The sequence below is a fragment of the Epinephelus fuscoguttatus genome, linkage group LG18 (assembly GCF_011397635.1).
Source record: "Epinephelus fuscoguttatus linkage group LG18, E.fuscoguttatus.final_Chr_v1".
NCBI lineage: Eukaryota > Metazoa > Chordata > Actinopteri > Perciformes > Serranidae > Epinephelus > Epinephelus fuscoguttatus.
The window spans coordinates 11,872,746-11,888,760 of NC_064769.1; the positions used below are offsets into that span (position 1 = coordinate 11,872,746).

At 40.7% G+C, this 16,015-nt stretch overlaps 1 protein-coding gene across 1 annotated transcript in view; it reads left to right on the plus strand.

The window, feature by feature from the left end:
• The first annotated feature begins 2,737 nt into the window (after positions 1 to 2,737).
• The window catches only part of si:dkey-34e4.1 (carboxyl-terminal PDZ ligand of neuronal nitric oxide synthase protein), an 84,388-nt gene continuing 71,110 nt past the window's right edge, over positions 2,738 to 16,015 (plus strand). The window contains exons 1-2 of the mRNA XM_049604567.1: positions 2,738 to 3,374; positions 5,821 to 5,892. Coding sequence (XP_049460524.1) covers positions 3,270 to 3,374; positions 5,821 to 5,892 — 177 coding nt within the window. The 5' untranslated portion in view covers positions 2,738 to 3,269. The remainder of the gene's footprint in view (positions 3,375 to 5,820; positions 5,893 to 16,015) is intronic.

Consider the following 16,015-nt stretch of genomic DNA (forward strand, 5'->3'; position numbering starts at 1 on the left):
ACTGCATTATGTCAGATTTATCCCTCCCTTGTGAGGCATCTTCTCTCACCCATACTATTTTTCAATGTTAATATCTTGCCATTGAGTGCAGATTGTGGGGATTTAATTGCCTCTTTCTCATATAAACTGATCTTAATTCATTTGGTTTGCAAGAATTTACCCACGTAAGTCTATTTGCTGCATCTGAACTGTAAAGTTACCCACAAAAACAAAGACTTTTCTTTATTATGCACTATTAATCCTAAAACCTATCTGAAAACATGCAAAAAGGCATTGAGCCGATACTGTTAGTCATGGTGAGGAATCAACAGAGGGCGCCATTGCATCATTTCAGTAATGTGTCTTAGTTTTAATTAAGTATTTAACCTATAGTATTTAATTATATAATATTTTTCAACTGCTGCCACTAGTCTTTTAATGGGAATTGAAACTGTGGTGCTCTACTTGTGGGATTATTATTGGCCTGCTCATGCATGGCAGTACTGTGACAACAACATGGTAAGAGGTGGAAGCTTTATGAGAATCAACACTTCATCATTTCTACTTTATGGCAAACAGCCATTTATTGTCTAAATCGAGATGTCATTTTGCGGTCACCAAAACAATTTGTCATGCAGGTAACAAAGGCTGTTTAGTGACTGAAACTCTTTTTATCTGCTAATAGGCTCATTGGGCTCCTGTGGGGGGAAACTCCAATGACAATGAAAAGAACCAAATGAGGTCTGTGCGGTGAATCTTAGCCATCCGATCAGCAGCATGCTGATTCTGTAAGGCAGTTATGGAAAGCAAAATACAACTTGAAAGATGACTTTTATATTGAGAAAAATAGCCCGAGGCTCATGGCCTGCAGTAGAATCAATGCATGATGCAATAAGAAAACATTTTAGCCAAATCTGGAAAGGAAAAATAAGTTGTTTAATACAGGGAATGCCATATGACCTGACTAAATATCATATCTTTGAGATAATGGAGGAAAAAGTACTAGATCACAATAACTTACTCAGAAGTAGTAATGCTGCAGTGTATAAATACTCAACTACTAGAAAAAGTTTTAAAAAAAAAAAACACATGTATTGACAACAACAGGTGCTTAAAGCATCAAATTATAATTGATGCTTTAATATGTAAGCGGTAAAGTTTGATGTTGTGTTTGGCCAACATGGAGTTCATTTGAACTGCTTTATGTACCTTGGGGTAGCTAAATCTATAACAATGCATCAGATCTTCTTAAAGTATCAAAAGTAAGTGTTTGTTATGCAGAATGGCTCCTTTCAAAAGGTTATATTATTACAAAATATTATATTATCCTGCATTTTAATGTTATAGTTTCTCAGTGTGGAGACAATTTCATGTTAATAAAATGTGATTTTAAAAAAGTCATACGTACAGTAGTGCACCATTCCTGTCCAGCTTCCCATATCATCTTGTTTATGATAATACCGGTATAGTTTTTAATATCACATGAAACATTCATATTGTGATATTTCAGCTTGTTGACGTATTGACTTCATACTGTTACCAATGGCAACAAAAGCATGGCTGAAAGCAAAATTATTACAGACTGCGTGGTGGTTCCAAGAAGAGGAGCAGCTTCAGAGGAGTGGAATAAACTGTGGCGTCCTGAATGTTTTATGAACAGCCCCGGACTTCTCAGATTCTTTTAACGAGTAACTGTGAGTTACCGTCCCTGCGGAGGGAACTCATTCAGTGGCTCCTCTGGCAGCAGCACAGCGTCTCTCCGTCTCCTCTCTCACCGTGCGCACATTGGAATCAGTGTTGTCAAGTGATTTTGTCACAAAACCTTTGTTAATGTAAACCTACCAGCGGCTCGACAAAAAAATACATACATGTGAATGTGCAAAAGTTATTGCAGCACAACAGCCTGTCACAGGTTACAGCATAATGATGAGAAGAGGAATGGAGAGCGTAAATGTCCAGGTGGAAAAAATAACGACTCAATTATTTAGGATTTTTACTAAAAGAGAAGGAAATCGCCTGTTGATTTATACATATAGATCCCAAGGTACTTTTTTTTTGTTTGTTTTTTTTTTTTTTTTTACTTTTTTGCATTTGGGAGCTGTTTAAATGTGTAATTTGTGGTCAATTTTATTTAGTTGAACTATTAATATTGTATACAGAATCTGAATCTCACTCTGAGTTACTGTTGTTGTTTACAAACTAAAGAAATGAGGGATCATTTTGTTTTGTTTTTTATTTGAGGGCAAAACTATCACTTAGTTTGCAATTCTTTTTTCTTACATTTATAATACTTTTTTTTACTGATTTGTGATATCATCAAGAATATTGTTATTGCAAAAACACCCTGAAATGCGATATTATTTAAGGGCCACAGTGCCCACCCCAATTCACTAAAATGGCACTCATTTATCAAAACTTTGAGAAGCCCTGATCTCAGATTTTTTTTTTTTAAGACGCTCTAAAAAGGTTAGTTTTGCTATTAAGTTTCCAAAAAATTCTCTTGGGGGCAATTTCCACCTGAAAATGGTCCCCCTTAATTGTAAAAGGTGACTACGGCCCTGCCTACCTCTAAACTGTAGCTATATGATGAAGCCCACTTGGGCACATTCCACCACTGTGTTTGAGTAAATGTCCCACTGAAGATATTTTAAAGTATGAGACACTGAAATGTTGAAATCCTTAGAGTTTTCTGCAGAAAGCCCCCCCCCCCTCCAGGTTCCCAGGAATAAGTGAATCAAATGTTAATCTCCTGAGGGGAGGACTAACCAACTTGTGTGCTGCCTGTCTCTCAGCTCCGGGTTGCATCATGCCTGGGAACTTTGCTCCAATGAGGGACGCGCTTTGTGCTTTGTTGTGGAGGCAGGGAGAGAGAGACGGGTGCAGCGTTGCCACCAACAGGACGGGATTAAAAAAAACACACACAGCGAGCAACATCACCTGCGGAGAGAAAACACCGCTTGTTACACTGGATTTCCCCCGTGGCTTTGGAAACAGACACCCTCCACGTTGCTGTGCTTTGGTTATTTAGAAGAAGCGTTGGATATATGGGAGGAAATCCTTAAGTGTGTCTCGGTGTATTGTCACAGGGAAAGGGGCGCCCAAATCTGTCCCTCCTGAGGACGGGACCTTTTTGGAGCTCAAAGCAACAACAATGGACTGCCTCTCCACTGGGAACTCTCTCCTGGCGCCGAGCTGTACACACACATGGGACTGTAGCGTGTCAAACAAAGGCGACATCTGTCTGTTTAGTTGTTAAACAGTGTTTAGTGTGTCGGCGGTAGGAGCCCGTGATGCCCGCGAGGAACAGGTACAACCTGGTGGACGATGTGGCGGACTCGAGGGTGCCGCTGCACAATGAGGAGGCGTACCAGCATGGGATTTCTTTCCAAGCCAAGGTGAAATGATCATAGTTAATTTGACACCGTTTAACCACACAGTCAGGTCACAGTTACTGTGTTGGAGCGGAGTGGCAGGTGCACTGGACCCTTTCAGTGAGGGTCCACCATGAAGTTTGAACGCATGGCAGTGCACTCTGCACACACATGTAGTTCAGTGCTGCAGGTCTGGTGGGAAACAGTAGCATGTGTGTAATCCTTAAACACTGAGGTAGATGTTCTTATTTTTGGTGCTCGGAAGTGAATTGAACTGAGTGTATTTTCAGGTTTTCCCAAGTCATTAAATTATTAACCTCTTAGGGAAGCAGCTTGACAGTTTTTAGTGGTCTCACACACATAGACACACACCAATCCCTAACTTTATTTTTGGCTGTCTGAGCTGATCTGCAGGGCAGGAAACAGAACGCAGTGAAAGAAAGGGTTAAGACATGGATGTGTTGCTGGTCCAAAGTTCAATCACATGGCTGTTTTTTATCTTTTGTAATATTAAGACTGTTTAGGGACTGTTCTTTACTTATCAGAGGAGGGAAGTGGCTGGGATGTGACCTTGGTATTTTGTTTGTTTTTTACATTTTGACCTTCCCTGGAGCTACAGATATTTGGAAAATGCATGACTCTCCCTTCACCATAAATAAGTTATTAGATCTTTTTAAGAAATTAGGCTTTGATGTTTGAAAGTTAAAAGTTGAAGACGAAATCCTGGAATTGAAAAAAGCCTTGTTTTCCACTCTTGTGGTGCATGCTGGTTCGTTTGTGCAAATGGTTTATTTTTGGCCAAAACTTAAATGACATTTAGACTCAAGTGATTTTGATGAAATACCATAATTTTAAACTAAGATCTGGATATGATTTTTGTCTGATGGAAACGTTCTTCACACATAATGTGTCCAAGGAAGGACCGTCAGAAATTTGAAAATCCAATGACAATTTATGCTAAATAGTGTACTTTTTGAGATTCTTTAAGAAAACATACCTTTGGAACATACCGTTGTCTTTAAAAATGGCAGTAAAATGAATACAAAATACAGCCATTTAAAGTTGTATGCCCCCACCCTTAGCCAAAATAAAAGATATAAGTCCCTCCCAAGTGCTTGAAAAATATTTGACATGCCTCCCTCTTTTTGCACCACCCCCTGCCCTCTCATAAATAACGACCAGTCCCTTTTCAAGCAGCATTCTTCGCTCAGTTAGTCTGTCTTTCTTTCTTAATATTTCTTTATCTCACTGAGTGTTTCAAAACAGTCACATAATGCATCCATGACAGTTCTTAGTGTCCGGGCGTAGGATTTTTTTTTTTTTTTTTTCCCCCCCAACATTGCGGGGGGCACATATGAAATGTAGATTTAGGGGTCCCTTGCCAGAAAATTTAAGCATCAAACACTTAATTTCCTGCATTCTGGTGATTTTATGCACCAGTCTGCGTTTCCTGCATCAAGGTAGGCATCAAAAACAAAAACATAATGCTAAGAAGGAGGGCTGGGCGATATGATGAAAATCAAATATCATGATGTTTTGGACCAAATACCTCAGTATCGATATTGCAACAATATTGTAGGGTTGACTATTGGTGTCCTCACGAAATATTTACACAGTGAGATTCTTGAAAGATAATCATTAGTAATGTGGAAACAGTGACTGAGTGTGTAAAGGCAAATAACAGAAAAGCTAGAAGAGTCTGGTAAGTTCATTAAATTACATCACTTTACTGTGAAATTTGGAAAAGACAACATGTAGAATATTACAATAACCAAAATCTAAGACAATATCTAGTCTCACATTATGATATCAATATAATATTATTCTTCCTTTCACCCACTCTCAGCACATTATTATGATATCCAAAATCTAAGATGATATCTAGTGTCATATAACAGTATCAATATAATATCAATATATTGCCCAACCCTATTAGGGAGCTTTAAATCTGATGGCAAATGGCATCAAGAACACACACTAAACACATCCATCTTCTCAATGAATACATGTAAATAACAATAGTTAAATAAAAAATACAGATGAATAAAAATCCTTCTCCTTTACGAAGTTAACAGTGGATTGATGTTCACATTACTTACTCATTTTACGCCTTCCAACTATTTACAATAGTCAAAATAATACTAACAACAAAAACAACACGGTCCCCAGAGCAGCTTGATTAATTACACAGCCACAAATTTGAATATAGGAAAGACACAAAGAGCTTGTTAAGAAGGCAGAGACAGTCCTTTGTACGGCACATTAAACACATTTTGTCTTAAACAGAGAAGCACTAGTTGCTACGTTGTAGACTGTGTGTAGGCAGTTTTTGCCTTTAACAAACTAAAAAAAAAAAATCTTATAAATGATAACTAATTTTGCTGCTCTGGATTCCACTTTGGGAGCTGTTGTAACTGTGCAGCTGTAGTATGTGAGATAACATCACTGACTTTCATGCTCTTCTCTACAGTATGTGGGGAGTCTGGACGTGCCCAGGCCTAACAGTCGGATGGAGATCGTGGCAGCCATGAGGAGAATCAGGGTAAGATGGAAACATCATGTCATGTGTCTTTAAGAGCAGAAGCACACGCACACGCGCACGCACACACACACACACACATTCATCATCAGTCCTGTAGTGATTGCTCCATAATGGAGGACAGAAACTATCTTTACAATAACACAGTAACACACTCAGTATAAAGAGTGTGCATCTGTCAGATGAGATTTGTACTGAGAGTGTAGTGACGCACGCACTGGCCGGACGACAGATCACGACTCCTGAAAGCAATGCGGGGATGAACTCTGCAGAAAGGAAAAGCAATAAGAGAGAGCTGGAATGACTTCTTGTGCTGAATAGTACGTTGCCCTTTCTAGATACGTTTGTGAAAGTTCAAGGACACAGTGTGTGTGTTGGCATGTTATCACTGCCTTTGCTTTAAGTCAGACTGTGGCTTGATATCATTGCATTATGTTGAGCTTCACATTTTTTTGCACTTACAAGGTTATTTTTTCTCTCTGTCACCTCTTTCATTCACACTATCATATCATATAGAGGCTTTTTTTTCTACAAAGCTATCAGTGGTGTCACTGTGGGGATCTTGTAGTCATTTTTTCCCTCTCATTGTCCCAGTGGGCCAGCATTTTTCTCCAAGCCGTTAGCACAGAGCTCTATGAGAGAGCAGGGGTGGTTCTGTAATTTAAGTCTGACTCACTGTACTCACTTGGTTCAGACATGACAAGGCTCTTAGCTGTAGCTGAGTGAATATGCAGGAAGTAAAGGCGTGATTTCTTTTTTTTTTTTTTTCTTTTTTTTGAGCTACCAAAAAGCCCTAATGTGCATTTATCCTCTGAAAAATGCATGAGTTTTTAGGCATAACATTTAAACTTATTTTGGAGGAATCCTCCCATGTTCTTTTCCAATACTTTATTTTGGCCCCTCTACCGGAAAAGATTGGGTTTGTAGGTGGCTGCTGTGCTGCTTCAAGTGTGAAACTGTGTGTGTGTGTGTGTGTGTGTGTGTGTGTGTGTGTGTATGTAAAATCAGAGGAAGCCCGCTGTTAAAAAGAGATATTTTAGGCAAACTAAACCCATCTACAAAAGTAGGTCTATGGAACAGAGACAGAGCCAGACTGTTTATGAGTCTGTGTGTCTGTGTGAATGGGCTGAGTCTGCAGATAGTGCCTGTTACTTCCTGCGATTCCCAAACTGACAAATCAATAAGGTTGTAAAGTAAACATGATCATCTGGGTGATACACCGCAGGCTGAGGCAGAACATAACACAGCAGCCGTGCAGGTACAGGCAGGCGGGGAAGATGCTTTTGATTGCTACAAGAAAAAGATGTTCTCTCTGAAAAGAAATACATAACCTAGTTTTTGTGTCAAATGCAGAACTCTTTCAGCATATACTTCTGTGATGTTACTATTTAAAGACACGTACACACACACACACACAGTGCATCATTAGTGCTTATTTATGTCCGAGTGTGTGGATGCATACATGTTGGGTTTGTGTATATTACGTTCCCTTGTGGTCCATAGAAAGCCTTGAATCAATAATGAATGAGTTAGTGTATTTAGGTCGTAACTCTCAGCCTTTTGTATAGAATATCTTTGTTTCTGAATGACTAATGAATGAAGCTGCTGTGTGACTAATGAAAACAGCAGAGTCTACCTGATGGGAAAGACCGGTCAATAAAGAAACAAGCTCTCATTTATTAATGTGTCATGTGTGTTTAATGTGATCGCTGCTGACAGTGACTACAGAGATGTAACTATTTATAGACTTGTATTAGTACACTGACCACTGGATGACTTCAGCTTAGATTTTACTGATGTCATGACATCTCTGTAGTTGAAGCTTAAAAGCAAGACTATATGACTTTCGCTGAACAGTGGCCACTGTGGGCGCAAGTGGTCATTGCAAGATAATGGGAAAATAAAATCCCCTTAATTTTGCAAGATTTCTTTTGAGTCAGTTGCTCTAATTAACATCAATATGGTGTTCTGGTGGCCTGAGGGTTAAAAGGGATGTACTTTGTTCAAAGGGATACTTTATCGTTTTAGGAAATCATTGTGTTCAAGTGTTCTTGCTGAGAATTAGATGAGTAGATTGATACCTCTCTGTAAATGTTAGAAACAATGCTTCATCTGCAAAATGAAGGGAACTTTTCTTGCATTCCTCCATTCTGAACGAAGAATCCAAAAAAGGCAAACTTTCTTCATGAACTGAAGTCGTGGGGGTCAGCGTTTAACAACAGCAAAACTACATCAAAACAACCATTTACAAACTCTCACACAGTTCGTGCCAAGTGTTATTTATCCAATCAAACGCTCAGTTCTACACATGCATTTTAGCTTCAACGATACAATGTATGCCTAAGCATGCGTGTGTGTATGAGCTGCGCTGAGGTATGCCCAGGCATGCTCCTCGGCCGTTCATGAGACTTTTGTACTGACAGGTTTTAAATCATAAACCCAGTTCAGACCAAAGATTTGTGACGAGACAAGTTGAAACAGACAACTGCTCGCAATGCGCCGTTCTGCGATGTTCTAAAAACCCGGCGGTTTACACCAATGCAACTAGATGAGATGGTGTATCATCTCTATGCAACAACTCTCTGTGCCTCCGTTCTGATTTCCAGCTTTTCAGCCTCATTTTGTGGCTGAATGTAATTTGTAGCATCTTAAAATATGAATGAGGAATAGTGATAGTGAGATACTGGCTATGGCAAAAAACATAAAATAAGCATCAGATGGACTGTATTCCTAATAGATAGACCTCAATAATATAACGCCAACTTATCAGTGAATGAGAATGCGTGTGGAGGGCAATAAACACTTACAGCGAGTAGCAGTGACCCACCCCCACACCCCCAGTCTGACACTGACACACCATGAGGACAGAAACAGAGCACCTGCTGCAGCAAGCAAACACGTCATCGGCGGTCGTTTATACTTGACCAGCAGACTTCACTGCAAGCAGACTGGCTGTAGAAACAGGTGATGTTCTTTACATACTAAAACCTTCCCCCCGGCCATTTGACCAACTGAGTTGCTGGTGACACGATCAGCCGGCTTGAGTTGAGCTCAGACCAACCAGTTCATACCGCTGCATCTTCATCTCGTCGTTATTCATTGGTCTGAAACTGGGTTTAAAATTCATTAAGAATGTTTCCATTTTTTGGATTTTCCGTTCATCATTGAGGCATGTGAGAAGAACAGTTATTCTAACACGTGGTGGGTAAAGTACAAATAGTCATTTTGCAGGTGAAGCATTCCTTTAATATGAAGCTACAGCCAGGACTGTACTAGCATAAAGACTGAACAAAAACAGATGTGGAAAAATCTACATTTTTGACCCATCTCTACAGGTTGCCTGGCAACCTAACTGTGATGACAATACTCCAGTAAGTGGACTGCACTCGGCCAAAAAAGTCCAACACATAACATTATGGTAAAAAAAACCCAAAACAAAACAAAACATTAAAATCTTCATCTCAGCAAACTGTCTCAGTAATGCTAGCTACACAGCAACAAAATATATCTAAAGTTTTCTAACTGAAGCTAGCTAACAAAGGCATCATAGGCTACTGGTCACACCAGACAGAGTGAGGCTGCAGCAGTAAAACCTCTGTGCATTGAAAGTTAGTGAGCCGAGCTTGTGTTTTACTGCTAATTATTTCAAGTTTTTATTTATAAGGGGGAGCTTGAGTTTTTTCTTCTTTCATTAGTTAAATAGTCTCCTTTTAAAAAACAGTCAATGTCCTATGGAATTACCAGTGCACATTGTGTGTGTGTGTGTGTGTGTGTGTGTGGTCCCTGGTTTCAAACACATGGGGAAGTAAAGATTGTATTTTCGTGCCAACTGCTTCTTTTTTCGGTGAACCCTCTCACACTGTGCCTACACTGACTGAATGCAAACACATGAGCGTTTCAGGGGGCGTGCGTGCGTGTTTAGGGTCGGTTGCCAAGTCAAATGTAATTAGCTTTGTGTAACTGAATATTGACTGGCCTTCCTGACTTTCTCCTCATCTCTTTTCACAAAAGCAAAGGACTTGTCTTTAATTTAAAAGCGCAACCCTTTAGCTGAGGGACTGTGCAGAGGAGTAGAGTGTGATTAAAGAGAGTGAGGAATGAACTGATGGCAGTGAGGAGAAAGACTCGAGAGGAAGTCCCGGAACTGAGAGGGCTTGCGTGGTGGCTGGCAGAGCCGTAGTTGTTTCATCTCCCTCGGCTAATCTCTTTCGTCTCAGTCGATGTGAGAAAACAGGAGCAAACATGAGAGGAGAGAGAGCGAGGGGGAGAGCAGACAACACAGCCTGATCGTCTCTGAGCAAACAGAGAATCTGGGTTTGACAGAGCAGAGGAGCTGTGCTAGTTGAGTCAAGTCCTCATACACACCTGCCATTCCCACAGCGAGGAAGTGAAAAGACACAATTTTGCATCCTGTGGATCTTTTCAGAGTTGTGTTTTGTTAAACCTTCTCCCATTATGGCTGACTGGTCCCACTGTGTCGGTTTATAAGAATTTGTTTCATTCAGTTTGACCAGTGGCACAGAAACCATCCCGCCCCAGAGCGGTGTGCAAGTGCGTTCACACACGCGTTTGTATGTATGAATGTGTGAGTGTGTGTTTGAGTGTGAGAGAGCTCCAGTGCTCCATAATAGCGAGACCCCTTGCATTCTAACAGCCTCCGCAATTGATTAACGAGGCTGAATGACAATGGCTGCCGTTGCTGCAGCCCACATGGAGAGGTTTGGTGTAGTCGTCCACAGCTCACTGCCTCAGAAAAGGACGTGTGTATATACTGGAACTTCCTTGGGAAACAAGCATGCACTATTTACAGGAGGCCGCTGTCTCTTCACAAAGGAAACAAGTTTAAGGCTATTCTCTCCTCCTCACCCCTGTCTTATGTTTCTGTCATTCCCCTCTCTCTTACTCACCCCCCCCCCCCTACCCTACCCTCCATCCACTGCTGTTTTCTTTCCATCCCCTCACTCTCCTCCTACCAAAATAGACTGTCTCAATTTAGCCCATCTCTGCTATCTGCTCAGTGCTGACAGGAATAGATTTTAGGCTGAGGGCAGGCTATGCATGCTTCCCTTTGAATTTTGATCGGCTCTAATGGGATTTTAAGCCTCCCTCGCATGTCCGTCAGGATGCAGCCGCCTTCCTCAGACTGCCGAGAGTCTCGCTATAAAATGACATGGCTCCCTTTCTTTCTGCATTTGTCCATGTGTCTGTCTGGAACATCTCATGAGAGGGTCTCTGTCTGCCGTGCGAGACAGAAGCAAACCTAATGTGTTTTTTTTTTGGTTCCTTCATTTCAGTATGGGTCCAGTGAGCCTGTGTGTGTGAGCACGGTGAACTGTCATGACTCAGTCAGGACAGATGTTTGGTTGTCAAAAAGGATGTAGTGGGGAAACATGCACTACGGACCTGTCAGAGTGCAACAGAAAATCTCACTCTGCCTTTGTTTTACTTTGTGTCTCTATGCTTCAGATTTAGACTTTTTAGATTTTGACTTGTAGATTTTGAGAAGCAGTGACAGTTACATTGTGTTGAATAAGTATTGGCATTTCTTCTTTCAATTGCGGCCTGGGTGCAAAGATTTGTCAAGAGAAACTGTTTTTTACTGCCAAATTATCAAGCAAGACTCAGGCATGTTTGCTATTAACCACTTTGTTTCTCTTCTCTGTGCTCATGTGACCACCTGTCACTCACTCGATACGACACTGTGGCAGCAGTTAACTCATTTGCCATCAGCCATCAAATAAATAACTTCCACCAGAGAAATATCCAAATTTCTCTTCCTCCATCTATCCTTCCTCTGTTTCTTTCCCATCATTCTTTATGGTCAGATGTTGGCAGCGAGCCATAGCAAATGCTTCCCCATGCCTGAAGGCTGCAGTGCACACATAACACGCACAGATTAGTGATAACATGATATGACTATGCATGAATGTGAAATGAGGCATTTCACTGCAAAACTATGGTGGAACCAACGTTAGACACAGATCAGACGACACAACCATTTAGAAAATTGAACCAGAGTCAGGGCCCAACATAAACAATTGCAAAATATCAGTGAATCACATTTTTGCATAACAATATGACACCCTGCATGTCCCAGAAAGCCAGGGGAGAAATGAGAGCACAGCTTAACTCTGGGGAGGGGGGTTTACAGATCTATAGCAAAGTGGGGGCGGTTGGACGGCTGTTGTTCTGTGTGCACTCACATGTGTGAATGTGGGATGTGCAGTATTTAGGGAGGCATGACACATATCGGGGGGCATTGTTTTCACTTTTTATTAACGCTAGCTTAATGGCAGATGTACAAGAGCATAGTGGGTGACCTATATGTGTACTGGATTAGACGTGATTTCAGCTTTGAAAGGGTGTCGTTACCCTTTGTTTATCCAAACCCCCACAAAACGGGGGTCCCATTCTTCTTGATTAACAGTTACTTGAAAAGTAAGTCACAACCCTGGATCAGTGTTTAAAGCACTGCTGCATGATCTGCTCTGTTAAGACCCTCTTACACCAGAAATTGGCACAGAGATATTCATCCAGGCGTGATTCTAGGAGCTTGGTGACATAGTGACTGCTCACAGGGCTAATTGCTAGGCATTTCACGATACCAGAAATGAAGCAGTCAACAGCAATACCAGTTAAATTCCATGATTTTCGAAACCCAATTCGATACCACAGTAGAAAATGACAACAAAACAATGAATCCCATGTACTTAGACATACAGTCCTTGATTAAAAACATTTAGGGCTGACCCGAATGCTTCCAAGCTTCGATCATTGCCATGGTAGTTTTGTCCAAACCAATGTTTAATTGCTTCATTTCTCTATACCAGTACCCCAAAAATCCCAAATAGCCCGTAGATTAAGAAATATCAATCCACCATTATTCATTATGCATCAACATAATTATTAGTTGTTCTCATATAAGGACATTTAAACTTAGTTATAGGCTCAGTTCTGTGACTCCCACAGTTTGACCATCAGTGACAGGCTTACAAATACGCTAGCAAGATGTCAAAAAAAGTCAAGGGACTGGAATAGTTTCAAAATTTACGAAGATGACCCCCAGAGAGTTGAGTACCAGATATGCCAAAGGAAACTGGCATATCACAAATCTACAGCAAGCTTTGCAAATTACCTGAAAACTTTCAGTAAAAGCTATACCATCTTGCAAAGTATTCTGGTTTTCTAGCTATTATGTCACCTGAAGCTTGGATTAATTACAAATATTTCTCATTAAAGCCTCGATGCCCCAAAACTGGTATTCGGGACAGTCCTAAAAACATTTAAATTTCATTAAATTTGCAGTTTATTATGATGATCTGCCTCAAACACAAAGACTAGCCTATGTGGGTGTATGAGATTTTGTGGGCGAGGAAACATATTTTAATTATATACATAGCTCCCAGCTGTGGTTCCCAAATGGTCCTACGGGGTCCAGATTTCTTCTTGGTCATTAGTTCAAGGTCCACACAGTTTAATACATTCAGCATTATACTTGTGTTTGGCCATGTCGTTGAGCTAGTTTTCTGTCTCTGTCAAATAGCTGTCAGTTATTCACTCACTCTACAGCAGGACATGGAACTTCAGAATAAAAACTCTGTTCATTAATTCACTGTACTTTAAAATAAAGTGTGTTTTCTACATGTTTGTGAGTCACTTGCAGTCCATTCAGAATGGACTTGCGACCCACTTTTGGACCGCGACCCACCAGTTGGGAACCACTAGCCTACAGTATATTTAAGTTAATATACTGTAGGCTGTCATTAAATTTCTCGTGGATGATTGTTGGTCTTTTTGGAAAGCTGTTTGCCATGTCCCTGCTCCACCATGATTGGACAGCTGGGTAAAAATGACAGTGACAAGTGCAGCGTTTTACCCAAAGTTGAACATTTTTTGACTTTTGACAACCAGGAAAAAAAACGCAGACCTTCAGCGCTTAGCGCAGAATGGACACTCAGCGCCTCATCATGTTTTTGATGTTCACAGCATGACGTCTGCAGCATAGTGTTAATACACAGCGCTCCCATTGCAAACTTTGAAAAATACACTGGCTTCAGGAAAAAAGTGTTTTTTCCTTACAAGTTGAGGCAGAGCTGTTACTGCGAATGCACTTGTCACCAACTTCCATGTGTTGTTGTTCTTCCATGCTAGAAGGCATTCTTCTTCTTCCTTTGGCAATTAACCGCAGGCTAGAACACTTTCGGTGTATATGCTGCCCCATCAGGTCTGGAAGAATTGCGTCCTCATGACCTATGGTACTGGAGAAAAAGGAGTATTGACATAGAAAAGTTTCTTTAAGGCCACGGAGATGAACTTTTTCCTCTGTGAGCAAATGTACTACTTACAGTGATTACACCAAAGTAAACAAATTTCTCCTTAAAATTTCACCATTTTAGACACTGGTGTGACAGAGCTGGTTTGATTTTTTTTTTTTGTAAAACCTGGTGCTACACACTGGAAGTGAGTGGACACTCAGATTCTCTCAGAACCACTTAGATGAGATTTTACCAGACCACAGGGAAATTATTTTCTCTTCATGATGGGAGCCTTAAAAAGTGCGTGGTCACGTTCAGGCACTTAACTTAATGGTTGATCATGTAACAGTATTTCTTTTTTTCTTTTTTTTTCTTTAGCTGTATTTTATGCTGTGCTCCTGTTTGTTTCAAATCTGTTGTGTGTGATGGAAAAATATACTGCAGGGACAGCAGGTCTTTGCTCACATGGATGGACAGACAGGTGGTGAGTGGTCCCTGCCTCCACAACCAGCATCATGTCGCACGCATTCACAAACACACAGGCCTCTGCTTTCATCATCGGCCCTGAGGGGATGCCGTGTCTTTCAGGGCCACAATTAGTCAAGTCTCATACACTCTGGTCTCCTCACACTCGCTCAAAACAAGCCCCGTGCTCAAGAAAAATACATTTCTAAAGCCATGAACTCAATCCGGCTGCAGAGCCTAAGGGCACATTTTCTTCAGAGACGTTCCCTGACCATTGCTCTCTGCAGCATCAGCACGCAAAGTTAGGGCAGTTATGGTTTTCAGTTTCCTCTCTGTATTGGATACATGAATACAGAGCGTGTTGTTTGTAGTATTTCCTGATTTGAAAATCATACTGTCTAAAACTAACACTACACAGCTGATAGTTGTCAGAATGACTTAATCATTCTGACGAAAAAAGGTCAAAAAGAACCATAAAATTCAAATGTCACACAAACTGATTAGGCTTGGCATTTCCAACCAGGCCAACTGTATAAAGGCAGTGTTATTTTTACTCTATTTGAGTGTATTGCAATATGTCAGCAAGTTCAAGCTTATAGTTACATTACAGTGTGAAGATCCCAGAGGAGCTCATAGCCGAAACTCATAAACCGTCATTTGTTACTGCCTGCTGCAAAGCCTTCAGTAGCTAATCTCAAGTACAAACACAACCTAAGTCAACAGACCTGGACACGTGTGTGGATGTCCTACAGGGGTATTGTTTGTGTGTGTGTGTGTGTGTGTGTGTGTGTGTGTGCAAATGTACAGGTGCACACACAGACCAACAGTCATGCTAATATCTTCTTGGGTTTGCACAGAATATTTTATGAGAGTTGTGTGGGCCTGCAAAGAGTCCTGTATATGTACTAAGGGCGGACATAATAAAAAGAACAGTTACAATTTGCAATTCAATAGAAGAGCAACATAATCAAGGATAGGGCAGATAGTCACAACATCTGGCCAGCTCACTCAATGTAAAGGTCCATGGTACAAGCAGGCAGTCCAAAAAAGCATCTGAGGCACTCTGACTGTAGTTAAAAACCTTTATTTATTCACGGATAAACCAACACGTTTGGGCTAGAGACTCATCATCAGGGTATAAAATGCATTGGAAACAGGTGTGAATGTACAAACACATGTAAAGGTAACAGGTCACATGATATGTTGGTGTAACACACTAGATAAAAAATTGAAAGAAATTGCAAATGAAAATGAGGTCAATATATGTACAAATATTGTGGACAGACAACAAACTCATGCGCGTACAACGTTGAAATATTCATGAAGAGTTTAACTCATGATAACTAACATAAGAACAGGGATAAAATGAAGCCCAAATATTCAAAGGCAGGGAAACCTCACAGGGC